Source organism: Hyposmocoma kahamanoa, unplaced genomic scaffold, assembly GCF_003589595.1.
Source record: "Hyposmocoma kahamanoa isolate Upper Pololo Valley unplaced genomic scaffold, ASM358959v1 93, whole genome shotgun sequence".
Taxonomy (NCBI): Eukaryota; Metazoa; Arthropoda; class Insecta; order Lepidoptera; family Cosmopterigidae; genus Hyposmocoma; species Hyposmocoma kahamanoa.
The window spans coordinates 4,468,855-4,486,735 of NW_020654810.1; the positions used below are offsets into that span (position 1 = coordinate 4,468,855).

The following is a 17,881-nucleotide window of genomic DNA, read 5'->3' on the forward strand; positions in this document are numbered from 1 at the left end:
ATGCAAAGTTAGACATTTCGTTTTAAAACAATGGTAAAATATTGACCATAAGGTTAAAAATAACGCATTTCAAAAGTAGTATAAAGCTTGGGAAGTTTCGTATCGTAGAGATCTTGGGTCGTTCCCATATCGAACGTGTAGATTACGACCGAGCCGATTAGGTACACTTTACGACAATTTGATTGGGCAAAGTGAAGACACGACAGCACGTAACTTTGATACTTTAAAAAAAACCCATTCGATTTACGATAGTTATAAAAATTCGTCCCATTGTTGTTAATTTTGGAACAGTGAAAATAAATCAGAGCATCGGTATAGGCGATAAAAAGCTGGAAGTTAAAAGAATCTTAATTGTTTCTAGCTTATCGTGTGATTTTTGAGAATGATCGTTGCAAAATTTGCTTGCTTCCTGGTGCGATAAGAAAAAGTAACGCAGTGTTTTTTAGCTGGAATGTTGAATAAGCTTTTGATTGCGCTAAAGGCGCTCACTCGATATTTCTTTTACGTTGTTTTTTTTTTATCCAAGCAACGGGACGAACAAGTCGAGCGCTTTGTGGTAAGCGACACGCCTGCCCATAACAGCCAATGCCACCTAAAACTTTAAATCACATCTGAGGAGCATTGCCAATGCGTCCATCACCCTGAAACACAAGTTAACAAGTCCCATGTGTACTGCTTGTACTGCTTCATTCACAAGGAGCTCTACTGCTACTAAAATTACTGAGAAATGCTCGATTTAACTCGGCACAACAAACTTTCTCATTTGCAGTTTACTTTATAATAGTTGATAACAATTGCGCTTGGGAAGTAAGTATCACGGATACAGGAAATAGGGTTGGACCTAATTATTCAGCATCGATCAACAAATATCAATGTTTATATTTTACATGGACTTTGTTGTCTGAAAATAAATCTTTTTTTATTTTATTTTTACATTGTTTAACGGTATCGCTTTGACTACTGGTTAAATAATTTTATTTCTTAATTTTTCAGTTTAGGTAAGGAAAACAACGACTTCGACAATAGCCTCCTAAGCATACTGCTATGGAAAAAGCGCTTTTTAATTTTTTTATTTAATCTAATACAGTACAAGTAAAACAAATGTAAACAAAGATATTACAGAGTTAAAATAAGCATTAAAAAGGGAACTTAAATTATACTATCTTCATAGTAAAGCTATATAGCATTTTAATATTAGAACCTAATTTGTAATTGCGATGCCTAAAAAAGTACCTGTATTTTATGTATATTAAGCATCTTTTTGGCCAAATTTCTTTATATTACAGCTTAAAAATTGATTTTATATATTTAACAAACAAATAATTACTAGTTATAAATTAATGGTTACCTATACAAAAATAATTATGAAACAACTTCCAGCAAGCCCTCTTGTTTCATTGTAAATTTTACTCTTAAGTCAGAATTTGACGGGCATTTTATATTCTATTTTATTTATGGCGAAATAATGCAAAGTAATATTTAATATCCAAGTAAAGGAATGTACCAAGGAAGCAAAAGAATCTATACGAGTGTGCTGTGCGGAGAACGCTCAATGTGCATGCTTCAGGCCCAAGCTAGAATGCGAGGGCACAATCTTGTAAGAAAAACGCAAGTACAGGTAGCGCGAAATTTGAATGCAACATTTTCATTACAACGTGCACTGAGCGTTTACGTGATAATAGGAATAATATTACATGGGTACGAATCACTTCAAATATTATGTACATTTCTATGTACAATGAACCCTTAGGAGGATAGACCCCAATAGTTCCCAAGTTTCTACAGTGACAATACTAAACATGGTTTTTGTGTCTTCACGTTTAATTCTAGTATGCTGATGTAAACACATAGTACAAGCGCGGTGTTGATACAAAACAAGCTACAATGACGTCCAACCTTTAGATTTTAGGCTCAAATTTGTAACTGTATTGCGGTCGCTGATTTTTCTACTAAGTACGGATAATAGTGGTTTTAAGCCAGCTATATTCACAGAAGCAATCGTGAATAAACACAGAACGCTTTGAAAAATATCAAAAAGTTTGAAAAACACGGATGAGTAAATAAAAAATCTGTTATCGGTATCTTTAGTGGTCCTCCGTCCCATTATAGAACGCCTTTGTAGGATGCCGCGTTCCACAAATCGTACATTACCCTACTAAAGTTATCTTTTTGTATTGAAGGATTCGGTCTTTACAATTACAAGTAAATTTCTTGTCGGGTATTGGACTGCAAAGTATACAAACTATCTATGATTTAATCATCGACTAAAAGAGCTTACACCCTTTTAATAAAAACAGTATTACCTATTTCTTTTATCAACCGATTTCAAAAAAGGAAGAGGTACTCAACAAAAATTGGACTGCATTTTTTAAATTTTTTTTTGTCATATTACGCATAATCCGATATTCAAGAACCGATTTCGACGATTCTTCGTTTTTGATGAAAAGGGTATTTCAGCAGTGGTCCCAGTCAACTTTGAAAAAAAAAATATTACTAAGTCACTAAGCGCGCATCCAATTCGTTTTCCTTCCGAATCCGAAACTACACAAATCTAAAAAAACTCTGATCCACTTCGGATGTCGCTTGTACCTAGAGATAAAAATAATGATCCCTGTGACATTTCGGACCGTCATTTTTCGGATTTGGAACTGCTACGCATTGGACGTAGTGCGCAAAGGTTCTAAAGGTTGCAAATTAGGGGTTAAATCCGGTTTACTGAATTTCACCTACTTTTCATTAACAGATTTCAACAAAACTTGGCACAGAGATGTAATTTAAATGAAAATAAAATGTTATGCTGATCGCATACAAGCCCTACCGATGATGGAAATGGCAGACAAATGAAAGAAACTCTTCAACAGTGTGTATCAGTTACAGTCAGTTTTTACGAGACTTCCATCTGCGTTTCAACTGTCGTACAGAAAGTTGCGGCAACGAACACATCGAAAGTGGGGCTTTGAGGCCTGTTTTTTATAATAAAAAATATTCTATTTTATTTTATTTGTTTTTGTAACATAAAGACATCCAGGGTGAGCCTCAGTTTGACCAAGTAAAATTAAGCTGGGGTCAAATTGTCAGCGCACATAGGCTTCGATCCGGATATGTTCCATTAAACAATTTTTTGTATTTGATAATACCTTACCTATTTCTGCCGCCAATACTGTGAGCATTACTGCATTCCGGTTTTGAAGGGTTAAAGTGCTGGTGAAATTACAGGCACATGGGACTTGTCAACTTATGTCTCAGGGTGACGTGCGCAGAGGCAGTGCACCTCAGATTTTTGCGATTTAAAGCTCTGAGTGGCACTGCAACTGTTATGGACAGGCGTGTCGCTTACCATCAGGCGCACGACTTGTTCGCCCCGTCACTTGGTATCATAAAAAAATTGTATATATATATATATATAAATATATAACTCACACACTCAACATAGCCCCGCACTAGGGAAACAGTGTGTCGCGGGTGCCATGGACACACACATAGACAACCACAAATTACACCCAAACTCAGGAGCGAAATAAATGTAGGCCATACAACAATTTCTCCCGGCCCGGGAATCGAACCTGGGACCTCTGCGTGGCAGTCCGGCATGGTAACCGTTCGGCCACGGAGGTTTTCTTAACGTATTGTTTTTCTAATGGGCTAAAATGTTCAATAATGATCAAAGCCCCTAAATAAAAAGGGTTCAAATAAAAAAAAGATATCAGATCTACCAAAAACTACTCTTGTGGCAAAAGTATCATAAGAAAACAAGTTGATTTCAAGAAAATGAATTTCTTAAAAATGATTTGAAAGTGTAAATTAACTATATAATTTAAAAGGCAAATATTACGTAAATATCGTTTTAAATTGTCAACACAACAAGTAATTTACATATATTTAAGTACTATCTTTTTTGGAATCTCTGAACGATGTCCGCAAAAAAAGTTAATTTTTTTAAATAACAAATATAATTATTTACGTTTAACATTTTATTTAAAAATGTATACAAGGCGTTTTTTGCGTTACAAGTCTCTGACGCTTTTATATTTTATGGTAAATGTGTAATAAAAAGTGATTAAATGGATATCCTAATTTTTTTTTATAATTTCACTATGGTGACATGGTTAGATATGGGTACGATCGCTCGCCGTGTGGTACTTTTTTTAATAACGCACACACACTACATAGCCCCGCACTAGGGGAACCCTGTGTCGCGGGTGCCATGGACACACATAAACAACCACAAACTACACCCAAACTCACGAGAGAAATAAATGTAAGCCATACAAATATTTATCCTGGCCTGGGTATCGAATCTGGGACCTCTGTGTGGCAGTCTGGCATGGTAACCGTTCGGCCACAGAGGCAGTTCCTGGCAGGATGGCAGAGCTGGTAGCCTGTCACGGTCTACAGCACCTATGCTGAGCCAGTGTCTTTTCAACACAAAAATAATTATTGTTTGGTAAATATTATGACTGATAAATTGTTCCAAATGACTTTTTTTATGATCCATTAATGGAACGAACAAGTCGTGCGCCTGATGGTAAACGACACGCCTGTACATAACAGTTGCAACGCCACTTAGAGCTTTAAATCGCAAAGATCTGAAGTGCACAGCCTCTGCGCCCATCACCCTGAGACATAAGTTGAAAAGTCCAATATGCCTGTAATTTCACCAGCACCCTTACCCTTCAAAACCGGAACGTAGACAAACAGACCTTGTAAAAAACTGCACCCCCATTATTCCCTTTTGCACCAATACTTGAAACGCGTTTTATACAAACACACGCACTATTCAAACATACTTCCATCCAATACTGAGTGATCAAAAAGAATCACTTTTATTTATTTGTATCATTTTGAAAGCTTGAAATAGAACATTACCAACTTAAATTTGCAATTGTACAAATAGAACACCAATGTTTATGCTTTTAAATTTGAATTCCATCCACTGCATGTATAACCTGGTATTATTTTGATGAAAGTACAGCCTTGTCACATATATACATATACAATTATGTGTAATTGACTTGAGCTAATTTATACCTTCGTGAACATTGAACTATCGTGATACGAATAGAAAGAACAATTTGTATTAATTATACATTGACTTTGTTAGAAAATGCCTGAAAACATGAAGCTAATAGCAATAATAGTAATGACAGTGCTGCTAATAGCTGTTTTAATCACAAGCGTTATTCCGGAACAGCAGCTACACCGCTACTTGCCATCCTCAAACTTTTCGCCTTGTTAGGAAGTTCTTGGAGATTGATGATTGATCCCACATTGCTCCTCTAACGCCCTACCTGATATGCAATTGGCTTTGGGCCGTATATATTGGTAAACCAGAGAACTCTGCGTGAAACAAAATTTTATAACAATTTAAATCGCGTATATTTATTTAAACAAACCGACGTTTCCGGCCCTTTACAGGTCCCATGGTCACGGTCGACTGAGTGTGAGATCCAGTATTTCCTCGGATGAAAAATCCCAAATAGGCAGAAGACTGCTGTACTAATTAATATGTTTTAATTTATTCTAATTTCCATTATTAATTAATAATAAATTTTACTTAATAAAAATTGATATTGTTAAAATAAAATAATTTTGTAAAACATAATGTAGCGTAAATTTGAATGTTCTTTATAAAATTAAAAATATGGTATTAAATTAATAACTTTTGTAACTATAGTGAAAAAATTCATATTAGACATAACTAGTTGATGACTGTACCACCTCAGTCACCCGTGACCATGGGACCTGCAAAGGGCCCGAAACGTCGGTTTGTTACAAAAAACAAACATACGCGATTTAAATCTGGAAAAATAGAAAAACAGTTTCATTTCAAAATATAGTCGACAAAAATTTTGTTTACCTTATGCAAGAGACTGGTATCTAAACTAAGCTGAAACTTGTGATCTAGGATACTAGGATTCTAACCACCGGTAACTACTCTTCTATACTATAGATATATAGGTTAAATTCAGGGGCTCAAGACATATTAGTACCAGTAGAGCTCCTTGTGAAAGAATTCGTCCAGGGAAGTACTGCCACCTTACCTATTTCTGCCGCCAAGCAGTAATGTGAGACTTGTCAACTTATGTCTCAGGGTGACGGGCGCAATGGCAATGGCCCCCAGATCTCCAGGCACCAGGCACACAACGTCCCGTTACTTGATATTATAAAAAAATTATTAATAAAGCCTATAAACCAATGAATAATCAAAAGTTACAGCGTTCAGGGAACAAAACTGCATGACATTATGACATTTATATTATGTAACAAAGGAATTATTTTCTATTGTGTTCAATATCTTAAATTATATATTTTGAAACTTTAATAACATCTCAAAAATCTTTGTACGCTGTCGGAATTGCAGTCTAATAACTCGGAAATTTAGGTCGATGTAGACCATAGTTAGGCAAGGAATGACGTCACGCGATATTTTGAATTTGCAGCTGAGACTTGCGATCGAATCGTGCGCATTGCTATGGGGTTATGATATGATCGCCGTTTTCTATACAAACATTATACGTGTAAAAAGACGATGGAGATAATTACTTCAATGTATAATTTTTAACACGAGTTAAACTACTATAGTGTGTAAACGAAATTAGAGGTAGATGAAAAACGAGTATGGAATTTGCAATAATAAAGAAAGGTATAATAATAATAATGTGACCACACAGTGGTCTGAGACTGCAGTAGTGCTTCTTGTGAGTGAATCCGTCCAAGTACCTTACCTATTTCTGTCGTCAAGCAGTAACGTGAGCATTACTGCGTTCCGGTTTTAAAGGGTGTTAGGGTGCTGGTGAAATTACAGGCATTTGGGACTTTACAATTTATGTCTCAGGGTGATAGGCGCAGTGGCATTATTCCTCAGACCTTTGCGATTTAAAGCTCTGAGCGGTATTGCAACTGTTACGGACAGACGTGTCGCTTACGACCAGGCGCATGTCTTGTTTGTCCCGTCACTTGATATCATAAAAATAAAGCAGTTATCTGGTCTCGAACTAGGGAATTTCCTGTACTATCATTACAAATGCAACGGAATTCACTACCCAGAACACCCAGGCCAAAAGCCAAAATCCATCGGGAATCGAACTCGGGACCTCCTCATTCAGCGTCCACAAAGCAAACCGCATCCGACGAGATATATTATGAGATTCTTTAAATCCTTTCAGAATTCTATTTTAGAATTTTAGAGCCGCCATAGTTATATAAAATATAAACGTTTTCGGTTAACAATACATTATCGAAATGCTGGGGGCGAGGACCTGGACTGTGCCCCCAACCACCAACGTTCTTTTTCCGCCTTCGGTCCTAGATAAATATATACACGAGATACATTATACGCATTAAGTAATTAATAATATACTTTCAGCAATATTTATATTTTTCGCTTTATGTTAATTGGCTGTGTATGATTCTGCAATGGTATTAATTTAAGATTTATTACCATCAACAACGGACATCTTAATTATTGCTTATTTTATAATAAGTGATGGACATTAATGAGAAAATGCAAAATGAGTTGCAAAGCTTATATGAAAGTAGCGTAACAGAAAGAGAAATTTAGTTAGTAAACTGTGTGAAAACATTAAAGACAATCGTCGTCTACGACAATTAATAAACTCAAAGCGTATAACGACGTGACGCAATTTTTGCATAACCGAGTTGAAATAGACGCGATGCGTGAGACAACCGGAAACAGAGCACAGAGATTAGTTCGGAGATGAATGGAGATGCAGACATGGGGCCATTACGCGCGGCAAAAGCGCACACGCAGCCGACGAACGTGCGAATAGGAACACTTGCGCAAGCGCACCGCACCGCCAGACCCTCGCTACACACAAGCAATACACTTTTATTACCACTGTTTCCACTATCGTTGCCTCGAACTGATAAATTGGGCCGATAGAGGTAATTCTCTAGATTGGAAAAGCGCGATGTAACTGTGTTGATACAAGTGACGTGGGTGATGAATATGCCAACTAAACAAGCGTCAATGTAATGGATATTGATCGCATAATTGCATTTGGTATGACCTTTGTAGGGAGTAAGTACAAAATATCAAACCGACATGAAACTTGTGTGGACAAAGTTTCAACAATTCTTGTTTAAAAAAATACTTATTCGATTTGTAAGTAAGCAAAACAAAGGTTATGAAAACAAGAAACTTACAGACTGAAAACAACGCCAAAGGTTTTGGAAATGACCCCCATGGTCTTCTTCCAGCCCTTGATGAATTGGCGGCGGCGCGCCCCTCGGGGCGTCGCCGCACGCACCTCCAGCTCCGCGTATGAATTAATTTTGCTGGCTTCCACGGCCCAGAACAAAAACCGTCATCACTATTCCAAAACACTAACAATTAATATAATCTGGATCACTCCGCGCGCGCTCCATCAGGAAGAAGTCCACGTGTGTTACTAACAACACAAGGATCCCGTTGTTCCCGCCTTTGGCTGCCGACGTCCGGCCCGCGGGAGCTTCATTACAATACAATCGTACACTCCCCAACGACTTATTCAATTGTCCAATTTGAATGTCAAATCGGCTGCAGCTTGACGAAGGCTTGACTCGTCTTTGGCTACGACGGCGGCGTGCGTGCGCTCGGCAGCAAGGCGCGGACGACACTGACGAACGGACGGCCGAAGAGTCCACTATCGCGCGTAGAAGGGCCAAAAGCTACAACCGCTACGAGGGTGCGAAGCCGTAAGCTCGCATGAATCACAGCTCATTCCGCTCGCGTTTACGTTCCGCAAATCTGCGTGCCTATGTAATTGTCGCATTGTGGAAAATGGCAATGCGGAAGTGGCCCGTGGCGAGTATGTCGCATCCAGCGGAGCACGCGACCATTACGTGCAATTCTCCATCGGTGCTCGCTTTCAGGTCGTTATGCGCCCGGGGGCAAATGTTGCGTGAACGTTGTTCGCTGGACCTCGCAACCACCCAATTTTACTTCCAGCTACAACGTACAGGGATCCAGTGACGTTAACGAACTCAGCGCAAGACTAGCACACCGATTCAAACGCCCACGCAATATCTAAAAATACGGACGGATGGATGTAAGTGAAATCTTGGTGTCGCGATGCGGTTGATGTCAGAGTGATCTCATTGGCTGATCGCCTGAGTCACTGCACTTCGATGCACGGCAATAGCACCTAAAGCATATCTCAATCAATAGCCTTAAGAAATATTGCAAGTAGTGTAATTATCGTCAAACAAGCCTTAAATAAGTGAATCCTTGGAATGACGGGTAAAGTAGGATGGTCGACACGCAAACAACATCAAATTAGAGTCATGCAGCAGCGTTGCAATACTTAACAAGTACCAAACGCGTAAAAAACAAGTGTTAAATAATTTTATGTCATTACGTAATCAAGTGCGTGAAAAAAATATAATTACGAGAAGATGAGGACAAATAAGTAGACGGAAAATCATATTACGAGACAATGAGAACGTTGTATCAAGAAAAAATCATTTATGCAATCACAAGATTGAGAGGACTAACGCACTAAGACCATGGATTTTATACTTTCTTTGGCCATATTCTATAAAAATACAAATGACGCTAACAAACCTCTTATTACAATGCAGAAGCCGTTGTTACGGCATGATGTCGAGCTGATACACGTGTTCAATGGTATCACGACCCATATCTTCATCCCGCCTATTCACGGGACCCCCATGCCGTGTCATGACACTATTTTGCATATGTTTTAAATTCTATAGTTACGAGTGTTTTACATGAGATTCCAAACTTTGACAAGGTGTAGAAGATTGGTATGGTGTATTTTTAAAGGAAAATTGTTATCTTTTTGAAGGGAAAAAAAACGAAACTTGACATTTATTTTTAACCAACGCAGTTACTGATTGGGAACGGCCACTTCCCGAAAGATGACTTTTTTGTATATACAAACGACGTAAACTTATCTATATCTATAATAGTAGAATATTCATTAGTAGAACAAAATTATACGAAATCATATAACAATATTTTGAGATTACAAACTAACAGCTACTAATGTTACTTTGAAAAATAATGTTGTCATGTTTCTTGTAAAATTATGTGTTTAGTTTATTGCTCAAACAAATCTTTGAAGCAGAATAAGATAGAAAGCTACTATTAACCTGCTAAACAAAAATTCATTTAATTTTTTTATGATACCTAGTGACGGGGCGAACACGTCGTGCACCTGGTGGTAAATGACACGCCTGTCCATAACAGTTGCAGTGCCACTCAGAGCTTTAAATCGCATAGATCTGAGGGGCTGCCACAGCGCCTGTCACTTTGAGAGATAAATTGAAAAGTCTCATGTGCCTGTAATTAGTAAAGTGATGGTGTGCACTTTTACCCTTCAAAACAGAAACACAGTAATACACATTATTACTGCTCGACGGCAGAAATAGGTAAGGTGGAAGCACTTCCCTGGATAGAGGTGGGCGTTTTAAAGAGATTGCTTTTTAAAATAAGCACGCTTTTCATTTTAAGTGTAAGCGTTTTAAAGTCCCGCCATCTATGTTTCCGAAACAAATTAATTCGTCATTGTGAATAATATATAATAATTGTATAAATAAAAACAAAAGTCGTGTTTTACAAATAAACTTACTTAACTTAAAACCTTTAGTTGTCAACTGTTGTTTTTCGCTATGAACACAACGTTCCAAGCTTTTTTTAACATAAAAGTCTATGCGTTTAAAAGTTTTTCTAAACGATTTTTTAAGCTTTAAACTAAAGAGCGTCTAAAAAAGCTACAACGTTTATAAAAATAACCAGTTCTTTCTATCTCTATCCATGGATTAACTCTTTCATAAGGAGCTGTAATGCTACAAAACTTTTAGTCTTTCCATAATTTTTTTGTTACCAAATTCCTGATTTTTAGAAATTAATACCTACAAATTATTAGAATGATGACCTTGATAATTTACTGAGCGATCCAGTGAAATCAATCTTTTAAGACAGCACTATTTTTATTTCATCGAAAACTAGCAACCCACTAAATGTCAGATAAGCAATTACGTAAATATTTAGAAAAGCTAAAACTTATTCAGATCAACAAACTATGAAATAGTACTTGCAGTTATTAAGGAAGTGAAACAAAGAAAAACTGGAAAATAGCTGAGTACCACATAACATAAAGAAGCTTAATTGACAGCCAGTGAGGAAGTTGTAACAGTTAAACCACCTGCTTCTTGCATATCATTACACCTTTCAACGTGTAGAATAAATCCAAGGACTCTCTAGATGTTGTGTGTCTGAACACACACTATTAAAAAAACTCAGTTTACAGTAAATAACAGAGCACTTAAAGGCAGTTTCGAAACGTCTCGCAAATAAGAAATGAAAATCAGTAGCTGTACAAAAAAACTGTGATTATATAATTATAAGAGTATATATATTGGAATGAACAGAACAAATAAAATAAGATAGAAAAATATTTGACATATCGTATTAAAAACACTGTAGTATAATATTTAAAGATTGTGAAGTGTTTGTACTATTTGAAAAAAATATTTTTTCAAACAAACCTACGTTTCAAGTTCTACACGCTCCATGGTCACGACAAGGTGTTTGCAGAAACGAGTATACGCGATTTAAATCCTAATAAATAGTTTCGTTAACAATGTATAGCAATCACGAAAACTCAATAAAGCTTTCTAAATAGTACAGCGTAGTTATTACACTTTGGCTTATTTAGACGCAGTACTGATGCAAATGTAACCAAAATCTGAAAACCATAACTGTGTACTGTTTACAATCTAACCATTTCAATTTATTAATTCTTTAAATTAATGAATTTAAAGTTAATCATTTTACAAAAATCCAAATTTCACATATTTTGGAAAATAAAGAAATAATTATGTTATGTATAATGTGCATATGCTGTAGAAATCTGAAGGACCGCCACATTATTGAAATAATTTCAAGTCGCAAAACAAATTTCATAAAAAGACATCTAATTTGACGCGCTGTTCAAAATACAATTATGGTTGAAAATTAACATCATAAAGATAATGTACTTGAAAATTTGGTTACACTAAGCCGTAAGATTGTTAACAAAGTGGTTACTTACGATGATTATTACAGACTGACGTAAAAACAAAATGTAGGAAGTGATTTAGTTCTACTATCTCAATGTTGGTCATAGTGAAAATGATCTCTAAGTCTTGAATGATAAAAAATAAAAAACAAAGCACAGATAACATCAAACAACTTGTGAACTAATGCGCCGTCGTAACAACTCCTCATCAAGTTTTCGACATTGAAACTTCCACTGAAAATACACCAACCGAAACAAATAGATACATTCAAAACTAAATCGATGTTATACAACTAAGTAAGCAAAACAGGTGTTAAGGAAACGAAATCTAGTCACCTTGGTCGAAAACAAATTGTTTATTATTTTAAAACTATATTTGTACGAATCAGACAAACTAAGAACGTTATGTATATCCAATTCTGGGGTCATGAGGTGTGGTAAAATGCTACATTGTATTCGTGGTTATTACTTCATTATCCTTTGTTTACTATGGTGTTGAACAATAAAAGTAAATATGCTAGAGATATGGAAGAGCGGTATATTTATGACTGAGTTTATGTAATAATAATAATGAGAGACATAACGAGACAGATTGTTTGTATGTTGACTAGTCGACTTAAGCTTGAAACACACGCGCGAGTCGGACCGGGCGCGGGTCGGATCGGGACTGCGGCGGGTCTAATTCCGTGTATTTATATGGACGACAACAAACCGAGCGCGGGCGCGAGACGAGCTGGACCCGCGCCCAACCCGCATCCGCTCTGTGTTCACGCTTTAATCAACAGTGTCACAAGTCGTATTTCTCTTAGAATCAATTTGTGTATTAGCCTCCGACGCAAAAAGAGTTGGTTTGTAAGTCTGAAGCCTTTGTCAGTGTATTTGAATGTCTATCTGTGTCATCGGCATGTCACGGCAGTATTGCCGTCCACTAGCTTAAATGCGTCTAAGTGACAAATGGCACAAAATTCTCTTTTAAAACAGTTAAAATTAGTTAACGTGTTGGAGTTATCGGAACTTACCCTAACAATTGCATATCTGAAATATCATTAAACAATTTGAATATTCTAAAAGTAGGTTATGGTTTTTTATGATATGTCAAAAAAATATTTTGTCACTTAGCCACGTTCTAGTTAGGGCACGCGGGAAGCGTAGCTCTCAAACGGTGGGACTGATTTTAAAGCGGTTATTTATATTTGAAGGTTAATTTAGTCGGGATGGTTCTTTAGCTATGTTTATTGAACATCGGTTCAGCTGACGGTCATCAGATTTATTCTTAAAGAGTGTTATCTTATCTTATCGTGTAGTGTTATCTTAGTCATAAAACGGGTATTTTTTCTTCCACTTACCCGATCGACTTGAAATTTAGTGAAGTATGGTAATCCGATGATATTACAGTAATAAGATGACTTTGATCTGATGCTGCAGCTAAGACAGTCTACAGAATGCCCAACTCCTCGACTACTTACAACAGAGCTAACATTGTAGCTTAACATCAGGCAAGATTGAGGTCTCGTTTTCGAATTATTTAAATAAAAAATGAAAGTAAGAAGATTAAAATATTTTTCGGATCTAAGTCGTGTATATTTGTTTTTTCAAAAAGCGAAAAGCAATCGATTTTTCAAACAAACAATCGACGTAGGCCGAAAATATAGATTCATCTCCAATCAGGGATATCTAAGTATTGAATTATGAACAGAGCTTATATTAAAAACGTATTGCGCTAAATGTTTTTGGATTCAAAATGAAGGAGTGAACAGATCGTGCGCCTGGCGGTAAGCGACACACCTGTCCATAACAGTTCCAACGCCACTCAGAGCTTTAAATCGCAAAGACTGAGAGACACTCCCACTGCGCCCGTCACCTTGAGACATAAGTTGACAAGATCCTTGTGCCTGTAATTTCACCAGCGCTCGTACCCTTCACAACTGGAACGCAGTCATGCTCATATCACTGCTTGGCGACAGAATTAGGTAAAGTGGCAGTACTTCCCTGGACGAACTCTTTCACAAGATCTACTGCGATTAATTTCGGTGTTGCTACGGGTACGTTTTATAACATGATTAAGAAAACTCACAAACACATTATGGCTGTACATTTGATTCGCAAGAGTTTTAAACAAAGAAAAGTTTAAAATTCTGCCGTTTTAACTTAGTAGTCAATAATTAACTCGGCATTAGTCACCCAGTTCTCACAATTATGTGTAATCATTTAATCATTAATCCGTAATTATTTGATACATGGCTTGTTGCACTTGATTAAATTTGTTAACCAGTCAAGATAATGCGTAGATCGATTCGGTTTACGGTTAGTTTGACTTAATTCTTAACAATTATAGCTGTTATGACACGTAATGCAAACAGTACCTATTGACGTCATAAAAGGGGTAACTGTAGAATTTTATTTTGTACACGTGATTTCACTATTTGTTATTAAAGTTTGTTTATCCACTTTCGGAGTGTTGGTTACAGCGGTCTCTTCAATAGAAACGAGGAAGAAAGAAGAAGCGGTCTCTTCCTTCTTCTTCTTTTAAGATAATTGAAACGCATGTGGAAGTCCTCGTCAAAGTATCATATGAGTCCAATCTATATTCTATCATCAGACACGCTCTAGACTATCATAACATTTTGTTTTCGTTGGTATTATAACTAGGTGCCAAGTGTTTAACCGACTTTAAAAATAGGAGGATGTTCCCAATTCGAGTGTATTTTTTGTTATTTTACGCGATTACTTCCGCATTTTGTTGGAAAGCCCTTAGTATTGGTCCCATTTAAATTTGAAGAAAATGTTCCACCTCTAAGGGTGGCAAACTAGGGTATGAATCCGGTTTCGCGCACTTTCCGGTAACCGACTTCAATAAAACTTGGCATATACATGTAATTCCACGAACCCTTGAGGTCAGTTGTTTTTTATAAAAAAAAGTTACAATTCTTTGAAGTCTGTTAACTAACAATATCAATATTGTCACTAATATAAAAAACAAAGTAAAAATTTAAATACAAAATAGTGTCAGTTTATCATCATCAACAACCCATTATACGTCCCACAGCTGAGCAGGGTTTCCTTTAAGTGGACCCAATGAGGGTTGGGAACTTCACAGGTTTTCAAAAGGTTGTGAACGTACTTCGATTTGCAGGTGACACCACGAAGTTTTTCTTCACAGTTAGTAAGAGACATTACTATCAAACATTCACAAACGTACTGTAACTTATAAATTAAAACCATAGATACTTTCCGCTACAGGGACTTGAACTGGGCAACCACTGGTGTAAAGAAAAATATTTATTAAAAATATTTTTTCGGATTTAAATCGCGTACATTTGTTTTTTCACGATTGACCGTGACCATGGGACCTGTAAAGGGCCCGAAACGTCGGTTTGTTTGAAAAAACAAATATACGCTATTTAAATACGGAAAAATAGTTTAATTTCCTATGTGTAACAATCGCGAAAACCTAAGAACTCGTTATTTACGTTTTATTACAGGGACTCTACCGTATTTATTAATTACTATTTTGCTATAAATTTGGACGTTAAAAACGAAAAGTTACATGTTATTCGCGGTCCTATTTTTTAAATTAGCCTGCTGTATCCCACTGCTGAGCAAATATCTCTCCACTCAACTTCCACAATTCCCTGTATGACGCAATGTTAGGCCAGTCTGTTATATATGCATCCAAGTCATCCCGCCATCGCCTTCTTGGTTCGAATAAAGTAATTAAAAATTAATTGTAGAATTATTAATATTAATCTCTCGGTACGTATGAGTACGAATAAGTTTAAGAATGAATCGATTTTTCTAATTGATCTTAATTGAGTATAATTGAACTCAAGAATTTACAAAGGATATATGAATTTAGAGCTGACAGCTCGCATGTCGGTTTTACCTTGCTCTAGGATTGATTTGGTACTGAGGGAGCGTAGCCGTGGGTAGCGTTGCGAGATGTACTTTTTAGTAAGAAACGAGATATTCATAAATAAAGATTTACCGCGTGTGTACAATTTGAAGATTTGTCCAGTACTACCTTGATGTTCATTTGACAACAACCTTCTATACTTTATACAATTCTAAATATAAATTAGTACAAATCTAACCAGGCTGTACTACAGTACCAATACAAAACGCGTTATCAGAGGTGGGATCGAAGCAGGAGCGGCGGATCACGTCACACGCGCATCTCGCGTGTCGGTTTCGAGTAAGAAATGGGTCATCGGGCACATGGAACGCTTACTTATTCTTAATTTGAACAACGATATAAGGTGCAAGTAAAATAAAGAAGTTTAAATAAAGAAATTAAATAAAATACATTTATTTCAGATAACAACTGATCTAATAAATGTAAGTATTACGAAATTTTATTAATTAGATTATTATAATTATGAATACAAAAAACACACAAAAAAAACAAAACTAGTGGTGTTATTTCACAAAGAAATCTCAATAAATAGATTATATTATTACGCAAACTTTTTTATAAGTGACGGGAACAACAGGTCGTGCACCTGATGGTAAGTTACACGCTTATGGACAGGCGTGTAGCTTCAAATCGCAATCTTAAGGGCATTGCCACTGCGCCCGTCACTCTGGGACGTAAGGTGACAAGTCCCATGAGTCTGTACTTTCACCAGCATCCTTACCCGTCAAAACCGGAACACAGTAATGTAGACATTACTGATTGGCGGCAGAAATACGTAAGGTGGCAGTACTTCCCTGGACGATCTCTTTCACGAGCTCTACTGCTGCTAATAACTTAAATGAGGCCACTGTCCCACCTGTTTGCAACAACTGTCAGAAGTCTGTGACTGCTGGCGCGCATTCTACACATCGTTTACATTTAATAAGAAAAAATAATAATTTTATTTTATGCTATTAAATATACAGTTTAACAAATAAGAATTCAGTGCCAGATTGTATTGATTACACACAGAGCTTTAGAAAAAGACGATCGTCTGATTCGGCTTTGTAGAGCGTCGTCTCTGCCACTCATACTTGTTTGTTATTTTGTCACTAATATCTCAATAGTTGATCAACTTCTCTAACGAAACGACACTATACAAATCCGAAAGAAGCCAATACAGTAATCGTGCGCGATTGAGCGCGCGTGTAAAGATGTTGGAAGGAAAAGGGAAAAACTGCGCGATTGCCCTCATCAGTCGCGTGCGCAATCGTGCGTTCCAAAGTTGCCTTTTACACGGACGCTCATCCATTATAATAAAAACGAACACGAGCAATCGCGCGCGAAAGAACGCTGGCTTAAAAAACTTAAAACAAGTAATAGCGCACGACTGCGAGAGCAGGCTTTCCCGCACGCAATCCTGTACGCTCCTGATCATGCGCAAGTGTGCAAAGAGATTTTGTTATGTTGCAACTCAACAACTTGAAATCTCAAGGGAATTCCCTATACTACGAGTACCAGAGCAACGGAATTCACTCCGAGACACTAGCCAGAACACCCAGACCAGAACCAAATTTACTAAGGTTCGTTTCCCCAAATGATTACTATCGGGAAATACAAATTGACAACACAGTACACACCGTTGGGCCACCGAGGCCGCCATTTTGTCATAACCAAAAAATTGCATGAACAAAACAGAAATACATGAATTGCAAACAATTCCTGTATTTAAGATTCTTGGAAAGCGTCGCAAACATTAGCATACCTGACGTAAAGGTTAGACTGTTATAGACTTCTAAAGGATGCAATTTATAAAAAAGAAATACAATAATTGTATGGTTCAGAATACGCGTCTAGGACCGGTTGCGCTACCGCGGGTCGGATGTAGCCTTGTTGAGCCGTAGTTTTATTGGCTATAGTGGAATTAAGACTATATAAAATTAATAGGCCTGGATCAACAGAA

General features: G+C 36.9%; 1 protein-coding gene across 6 annotated transcripts in view; it reads right to left on the reverse strand.

Annotated features, from left to right (window-relative positions):
* LOC113237569 (E3 ubiquitin-protein ligase HECW2) overlaps positions 1–17,881 on the reverse strand; it is a 159,773-nt gene that overhangs the window by 43,164 nt on the left and 98,728 nt on the right. The window contains exon 1 of one of the 6 annotated variants that reach the window (XM_026474133.1): positions 8,167–8,610. The exons of the other annotated variants lie outside the window; for them this stretch is intronic. Within the exon in view, the coding sequence (XP_026329918.1) occupies positions 8,167–8,207 (41 nt within the window). The 5' untranslated portion in view covers positions 8,208–8,610. Of the gene's footprint in view, positions 1–8,166; positions 8,611–17,881 lie in introns of those variants that run through there. 6 annotated transcript variants of the gene reach the window in all.